Consider the following 8,614-nt stretch of genomic DNA (forward strand, 5'->3'; position numbering starts at 1 on the left):
ACGTTTTGCTTCTTTGTATTTCTCTCTTTTTTCTCCCCCCAAAGTTCTGCATGAGGAATGGAAGGAGGAGCAGGGCGGGTTGGGAGCAGCTCGGGAGCGGGGCCGGGGTGGTCCCGTGGCTGCCCACGGATGCAGCAGGGGTATTTTTAGCACTCCTGCTTGCTCAGGTTACCTCACTCCAGGAGATGCTTTACATCCTGCAAAGGTGGAGGTGACTGGGCTGGAAGAATTTAGGCAGCTTGCATTTTTTTAGCAGTGTCCTGAAGAGCCCTTCCAGGTGTCCACTGGGAGGACAAAGCCCCTGAGGTTGTCACTGCTGGGGACAAGCTGACACCTCTCAGGCCAAGGGGGCCTGGCCTGGAGGAGCTGGAGGCAGGGAAGGAGGGAGCTGGCAGCCTGGAGCTCCTGACTCCTTCCCTGGTCGGCTGCCACTCAGCTCGTGCTGCAAACCTTCAGCAATGTTCAAAAATACGAGTTCTGTTGAAGGAGCAACCTCCAGAATTACAGAGATAAAATTAGACCTTCTAAAAACCTTACACCGAGATTGAAATTATCTCTCTAAACTTTGTAGCACTTCTGAGAGGCGATGTACACACATAAGAAATTTTGTTACTATGTCCTGATTTTCCAGGGAGATGCCCTTGAGGGCCACATTTGGGTGACACTGCCTCAATGGCCCTTGGTTACTGTGGCACAAAAAGAGGGGGGGCTTGGAGTAACACCCACCTTCAGCACTTCTCAGCCTTTTGCAAAAGAGCAACAAATAACTGACATCTGTTTAAATCAGTGACCAAGGCTTTTGTGTATTAAATAGTGTTTAATTTTTTGGAAGGATGCCATTAGGATGCCAGGAGGGGCGGAGGGGAGTCACTGCTCTGCAAACGAGCCAGCCAACGTCAGTGGACATGGCTCAGCCTCTCAGCAGTCTGACTCAGTGGTAAATGCTCTGAAGGTAACGCTGCTCCTCTGGTACAGTCCATGCCAAACGTCCTGTGTGTCCCTCAACACGTGTGTATTGTCCTGGCAACATCCCCGTGGGCACCACCGGGATGTTACTGTCATGAGTGGGGTTGTTTCTGTTTGTCACTCATTGCATCTGTGGACTGTGTGTTTCCTGGGCAGGGTCCTGCCCTCCCAGCCGTGTTGATTCCAGCTGTAGCTGCTCTCCATGTTACATTTGTAGTTTTTCTTTGAGGCTGGAAGTGGTGTTTTGCTGAATAAGGAAGCCTTTCATTGTTTCATGTTTGTGCTCCAGTGGAATACATGGGATTCCTGTAACCTGTGCAGGGGGAAAGACTTTAATGCAGAGATAAAGCCAAGGCACACAGTATATTTGTGTTAAAAATAGCAAAGACCACAATCCCAAGGTCAGTGTGTGAACTCCCTTGGGAACAGATGTGTTTTACCCTGAAGTCAGGGTGGATTGCAAGGGCCTGTGTGCCATTGATATACAGCAGTTGACACAAGTAATCAGAAGGGTAAAGTTTCAAGTTCTCCCTTCTGTCAGCAGTAAAACTGTTGCAATTAAAGAAACTTAGAAAGTGTTAAAGATGTCCAAGGTTTATGGGGTTTCATGGGACTACAAGTGGCTGAGTTCACTGTGGCCCTGCAGCACAGGCACCAGTGGTGTCCGTGTTCCTCTGCAGGGGAATAAAACTGAGGGAGAGCTGAGCAGAGTGAGGACAGTGTATTCCTCCCTCCCAGTGCTGGCTCAGTCGTGGTTGTCTGAGGCTTTGGGCACCTCTTCTCTCCTGTGCTTCACTCATTTCTAACCTGCTTTAGGTTCATTGGGTGTTATTCCCCACCTATGCAGATGTTGCAGGGACATACTTGGAGGGGGAGGTTTGCCCTCTTTCTGGAAGGGACTTCTGCAGACATTTGCTCAGGTTTTGAGCTCAGCAGTGCTGTTGCCTTACCTGGACATCCGAGTTCCTGCACAGGGTGACATTGGCTTCTCCTTGGTGGGGCCTGAGGAAATGGGTTCATGCAAGTGAAGCGAGCACAAATTACAGCAATCAGATCCCTTCCTGTAACACAACCCCGGGCACAGCAGCGCTTCCCTGCAGCCAGCTCTCCTGGCATTCCAAGGGGACAGGCAGCGGGGAGTGCCCCAGCCCCTCTGCTGGTGCCCTCTGGGTGCCTCCCCAGCGTGTCCCTGGCAGCAGCACTCTGCCCAGCAGGGCACCGTGCTCACCTCCCACAACATTCCCTGCTCCCGAGGAGTGCCTCCTCCACAGTGCTCCAGGTCCTCTCTGCATCTGCCATGTATTTCACCTGCTGCTGCCGAGAAAATGAAGCTATGCCGGGTAATTTTGTCGAGAGATCATGTGTCATTATGGAAAAAAGCCTTTTGTAGTTCTCTTAAAATCCCCCTTGGCAAAGGCTCTTCCCTGAAGAGAGCATTTAACGAGGTGCTTTTGACAACCTGTAATAACAGCTGGTCTCTGTAAGTGAAATATTGGAACAACAGCTGATGCTTTGCTTGCTGAAATGGATTGATAAGAAATACACAGAGTTTAGTTCAATATGATGTGAAAGCTGAGCTTTAAGTTCACTAGGAGGTACTGCAGCAATTGATATGAATGAAGTGTTGGATCCAAATGGAGAGTGAGCTGTCAGCTCCCAGACTGCCCCATCCCCAGGCAGGAGCAGACCCTGCTGTTTCCAGGGTGGACACAAGGGTTTGGTCCCCCCTTTCTGGGGAGTGCACACTCTGCAGGATCAGGTGCAGGAGGAAGAACCAGCCAGCACCAGGAGCCTGTTTTTTTGTACTAATTTGGCAACTTGGAATTCCTGCAACAAAGAAATAGTCTCTGTTATAAAAACCTCATTGTTTGTGCAACCAGTTGTGCACAGCAAGAAACCTAAAGAGCAGAAATGTGTTTTCAAGGGACATTTCCATTAGAAAACAGAGGAAGGAGTTGTTGAAATACTGCTGTTGTCTTCCTGGCTTTGAAAAAAATGAAAAAAATATTGAAACAATTGCCTGGACTCTCCTTCTGGTGGAGGAAGTGGGGAACAGGAGCAGAACTTTGGCATGCAGTTGGTTGGCTAAGGCTCTTCCATGACCTGCTATGCCAGGGAGGATGGCTGGAAGAAGAGGGTGCCACGTGTGTGCCCCCATGCTGGGCCTCTTGTGTCTGACCAAACTGCTTGTGGTGCCCCACACAGGTTTGCTTTGCACTGGGACAGCTGGGAAAATGTGCAGGGTAAGTTTAAGGTGTTTATTTTTATATTCCATATTGAGCCTGGAAACACCTGAAGATGCAGAGTAATCTTTGTTTAAATGCTGACAGTACGCCCTTGAAGATTTTATATGGAAATGAAGTCAATTACTGTTTCTGTAATGCAATTACTGTTTCATTAGGAACACTGTAGTGTTAACATCTGGGTTAGTATTGATCAGAAAAATCTATGTGTATAATATATCTGGGATAAAGTACTGTATGACTCAGCTGACCTGAATTTATCCTTCATAAGAATAAAACTTGGCAATTGTGATGAAGCCTGACAGCCTCAGTTTCCCCACCTGAACAATGGCCCTTTTGTATTTTTCTGCCTGTGATATTCCTTCACAATTTACGGATAAAACCCCAGTTTGTAAGTTATACATATTAAATAGCAATCCATAAAAATTCTTGTGATGTAAGTAATGCCACTTCTAAAATGCTCAATTTGACATGATCACTTCCTTTGTGTAAATCTCAAATATATACTTGTATCCCACCTCGTCCCTTTGTTCCCCAGCCATTCAAAGCTCTGCTGCTGGCATTGAAATGCTCCCTTTTCCTCTGACTCTTCTAATCTGTGCCTGATTTGACTATTGATATATTATTATACTTTTAAAATAGTTGGTTATTTCCTTTCTGGTTATGTCTTCTCTTACACCCACCCAGTCCACATGAAAAGCACAGGGGATTTGTGATGAACTAATTATAATGTTTCTTTTCTTTTGCATTCTCCTTGCAGTTCCTGCCAGGCTGTAACTCAGTGTTTAGCTGCAGCCTGATGCACTGTGGGTGTTTCACAGGAAACATTTGCCATGGCATCCTTTTTCCTGTGAAAACAGTGGAACCATGACAAGTTTCACTTTGAGCTCCAGAATTGTGAAGCGTGGTGTTGACTGGTACCAAAATGCAATCTGGTACCAAAACATTGCAAAATGCAAATATGCATGTGTAATTCATGCTGTAGGAACCTCGTGCTGGTATATGATAGTGCTGCTATTTTATTGAGATAACAGAGGTGGGAATTCTTTCCTCAGGATGTGCAAATGGAATTGGTGCCTCCTCATCCACAATGTATTTGGGAATGGTTTTGCTTTGCATTTCTAAGCATGTAGTGCCTTTTGAGAATGTAGCCACACGTGGCAGCAGGTTAGAGGTAGTTCATGGTGTATTAGAGAGCATGGGGGTAATTCCAAAGCACAGGAATGTCTGGAGGGGTGTTATTCATGATTTTTCTCAGGTTACTGGGAAGTTTTTTTTGCAGTTCTCTTGGGAAGGGAGGCCAAGGGAAGGTGGGATACACCAGCTGGGATTGGGGGTGTAGCTGGGCTGGAGGGCTCAGGGAGCTGAGATTTCCAGGGGTATTTCCTGCTGCTCATGGGTCCCATAGGGCTGGAATGCTGCTGCAGCCAGCAGATGTAAAGGCTCTCACCTGCAGTTGGGTGCAGGTTCCTGCCTGGCTTCCAGGGACATTCCTGCATCCTGCCCCTCTGCTGTGTTGAAGTAAGCTAAAAAGGAATCTCCATGGCTGCATCGTGAGCCTCACAGCTGTCCTTTAGCTGAGGTTTCTGCTGGAATTTGGAATTATTTTGAGTGACATTTTGACCCCAGTTTGTCACTTGTGCTGAGGACATGGGCTCTCTTGAATGGGTTTGTCCCTTCCCAGCAATCAGGGGTCACTCATTCAGGTGGGATAAGGGGCTTTGGGAAGAGTCACCCCTGGTTTATTACTGTCAGAATTAGCTGCATGGTAAATATTGTCTTAATATTTATTGAGAAGAAAAATTGTTGAAAGTCGTGGGTAGGTGCTATGTACCTGCCTACATCTCACAAAAGCTGTCCAGGAGATTTTCCTCTTTGCTAGTATTAAATTAGGAAAATCAGGAGCCAGAGGTTGGAAGGAATAGCCAGATCCAGCCTGGCTGTGTCACAGACACCCAGTTTGGGAGGTGTCACTGAACCCCCATTTTTCACACTCTCACCACTGCAGTGTTTCACTGCACAGCAAACGTGCCTAAAGCACACAGGTTTTTTTAATGATGGTGACTTTGGATTCCTGGCTGCAAGATTTTGGTCATATGGCAAGTTTGCAGGGTTTGGGTCGTGCCCACCCATTGGAATTAAAGACAGCTCCCTCTAAAGACTTGACTTTGTTTAGCCCTGTGCTTTGGCTCTGTAGCCACATTGCTTCCAGTCTAAATTATTTCTGGTTTTCGTGCTTACACTCAAGTTTCTTCAGCAAAGGCTCAGAGAAACTGGGTTATTTCCCCCTCTCTTGCACAGAATCACAGTAGGACCTTGGGTTTGTTCTGCCTTTGCTCATCAGCTACAGGAAGTACCTTTTCAGGATGTCAGCTTCCCAGGATCCAGCTCCTTTGTTTTTATTCAGTGCCAGCTAATGCAGAGTCTGTTCACTGCTGGACTTTAGGCACTGGTAAAATAATGAATGATGACAATGGAGAAGAGCTTTTACCTTTCTTGACAGTCATATTGCTGTTGGCCTGGAGATTAGTGGGTGATTTAGTAGCAGTTACAAAAAAATAATCTGAAATTGTGATACAATTGATAGGAATCACCATTCTTGTCTCTAGTGGTCCCTGAGAGGCCTGGGGACATGACATAAGCTGCTGTTCTTGTGCTTCTATTCCATCAACCTTTCTATAAATCATTATAAAATACTTCCCTGAGTGTTGGGGGTTTCACTTCTCTGCTTTTTTAGTTCCAGTATTGAAACACGGGTGTTAAGCACAGTGAGTGCAGGCACAATTCCTCTGACCTCAGGGAAGGGCTAGTGGAGTAAACACTTCTAATGCCTTGCTTGATTTTAAGAGAACAAGTAACCCTTTGAAAGAGAGAACAGCTCTGTGGTTTTTAAACTGGAGACGTTTAGACACCTCTGGGTGGATCTTTGTGCTTCTGAATCACATTCTGCAAGAGATGTGGTTGGGGAAATAGTTGGACAGAGTTTCTGTTGAGGTCTGCAAACACCCTCAGTGTTGTGTGTGGAGCATAAAATATCCCAGTGATGCACGTGCCAGTTCATGTGTCCCTGTTTTTAATCATTTCTACCTGGCAGCATGTGCTTTCTGTGTTCAGAAGTGTTGTGTCCCTTGAGGGACAGTCTCTGCTCCTGTTGTGTGTCCCTGCCCTGTGTCCTAGCTGTGCTGCATGGTGTGTGTGCCAAGCTGTGGCATTCCAGCTGCATGTCCATAGGAACACCAGTGCTCCTTAGCTGGGAATAATGACCTCTCTTTCCATCCCTCCCTCTAGGTTGTGTGGAGGAAACTTGGAGATGCTGCAGGGTCGTGCCCTGGAATTAGACAACACTTGGCAGGAAATCAGTACAAAGGACCCATGTAAGAGGCCCTGAGCACATCCTCTCTCTGAAGAGCACACTCTGCACTGCCGGGAGAGGGGAAGCACCGCCTGTGTCCGCCGCAATTCCCAGCTGACCACGGGGGTCTGCACTGCAAGAGACTGCTGGAAACGGGGACATTCTGCACAGGGGTCTGCCAGGAGCTGTGTGGCAGTGTCCCCCAATCCTGCTGTTCCAATAGCCCAGCTAATGAAGCTCTGCGCCCTCACTGCAACACTCCACCCTTAGAAGCACTGAGGTATTGCCATCCTAACCAAAAGATGTTTGGGATTCTGCAGGCGTTACGCGAAATAAGTTTTATTTTGGTTAGTTACAGTGAATCTCTGATAGGTCTGAACGAGTTTTCCACTGGATTTAAGAGAGGTTTTTCAGCAGACTGGAGAGACACTGAAAAACTGTGCCTTTGGTCTCTGCAGGCTTGAGAAAGTCGCTTCTTAGTAACTCACACTTCAGTCTGTAAAGGATCCGTTAATGGTGCTTAGGCAATTTCCAGGTGATTTTTTTGCTTTGGTAGAATACCTGCCTTTGGAGGTGCTAAAAGACCATAAAGTCCTAACCAGCCGGTAGTGTAGCATAACTACAGTACTTGTAGTGATCCACAATTTCTTTCTAAATGAAAGTCAAGATAGCTTTCTTTTTGATTCACTTTGATGCACATCTTCTGAAGAGGTGTAAGGTGTTTAATGAACGGCCCTTTAATGAACAGAATACTTAGGCATCATTATTACAGGTCTCAAGTCAGGATTTCCATTCGAATTTATTTTGGAAATTATATTCCAATTGTCAGGATGCTAATTTCTACTGTTTAATTTAGAGACATGCTGGTTTGTTTAACAAGAGCCTACAAGGATCTAAAAGATTGCACTGCATTATTAAAAAAAGCTTTTCTTGCCACTGTAGCGTTCTTTCAAAGAAAAAGGTTTCATTATCCTCAGAGCATGCCTTTCATTATTATGAGGCAGAAAGCTCTTGTTCAGATTGCCTGAGATTTGACCAGACGGCACCCTAGATGTGCTTAGTTTATTTTTATCTCTGTGTATGATCCTAGTTGTGTGTATTGAATTACAACGATAGATATTTTGTGTATATCTTAAAGCAATGATAGTTTCATGTATGAATGTGCAACAGGCTTGTGACTGAATGCTGTTGCTTAACTTTTTACCATAGCTGAGTATCAAAAAGACTAATAAAAATGAATTAAAAAAAAATAGGAATGCAACAATTCCTGGGTTTCTGGTTTGTTCTTGGTTACTAAGATTTGAGCCAAAGTCAGAACCTCTGTTTTTCTGAGCTTGGACTGTATCCGTGGGCTATTTGCAGTGAAATGTAGCTCTGTTGCTGTACAATCTTTTGTTATATAGGAGTATGATGTAAATCTGCTATCTGTCTTCAGAAAAAGTGTGTTAATTTGCAGCAGTAATTCTGTTGGTTTCTGTTGTTATTTTCACTTGGTACCATTCAATGTAAGGCCTCTGATCCAGCGTTGCTTTCTTGGGAAAACTCCTGTTCACTGCTTCTCCTTGAGTTGGAAGTGCAGAATCCAGCCTTCTGTTTTGAACCATTGCCCTCCTGCGTGCTTTCTGATCTAACCCCAGCCCAGCCAGCTATCTGTTCTCTTCCCAGGTTGTTTTCTCCCCTATATTGTTTGCAGAGTTCAATTGTTGTATTCCTATCTCTGTGTGTATGAACAGCTGTAACACCTGTACTTGTGCCCGCACTCTGGACGTGCAGGGGCCAAGCGAGGGACACTGGTCTTTTGACACTACACTTGTGTAAATTTTGATACTGTATTAAAACTATTTTTTTACAGTTCTGCATACGATGGGGTATCAAGTATTGTGTTCATCTTAGCAACGGTAATAAATTATAGAATCCCACCCTTGTTTGCTCTCCTTTACTGACTGAAGCTCTGAGCTGCTTGGGCTTACAGGCAGGAACCATTGAAAACGTTTCCTGCTTGACTGAGAAATTAGCAGCACACTGCATTTTTCTTCATTTTCTGGCCAGGTGT

General features: G+C 45.6%; 1 protein-coding gene across 3 annotated transcripts in view; it reads left to right on the forward strand.

Annotated features, from left to right (window-relative positions):
* Positions 1 to 8,480, forward strand: part of CCDC85A (coiled-coil domain containing 85A) — a 67,917-nt gene extending 59,437 nt beyond the window's left edge. For 2 of the 3 annotated variants that reach the window (XM_039717085.1, XM_039717089.1), the window contains one exon: positions 6,498 to 8,480. In XM_039717085.1, coding sequence (XP_039573019.1) covers positions 6,498 to 6,547 — 50 coding nt within the window. In that variant the 3' untranslated portion in view covers positions 6,548 to 8,480. Of the gene's footprint in view, positions 1 to 832; positions 953 to 6,497 lie in introns of all 3 variants that reach the window. The other variant, XM_039717090.1, reaches the window with a different exon arrangement.
* The last annotated feature ends 134 nt before the right edge of the window (positions 8,481 to 8,614 follow it).

This window comes from Passer montanus, unplaced genomic scaffold, assembly GCF_014805655.1.
Source record: "Passer montanus isolate IOZ18808 unplaced genomic scaffold, ASM1480565v1 scaffold37, whole genome shotgun sequence".
NCBI lineage: Eukaryota > Metazoa > Chordata > Aves > Passeriformes > Passeridae > Passer > Passer montanus.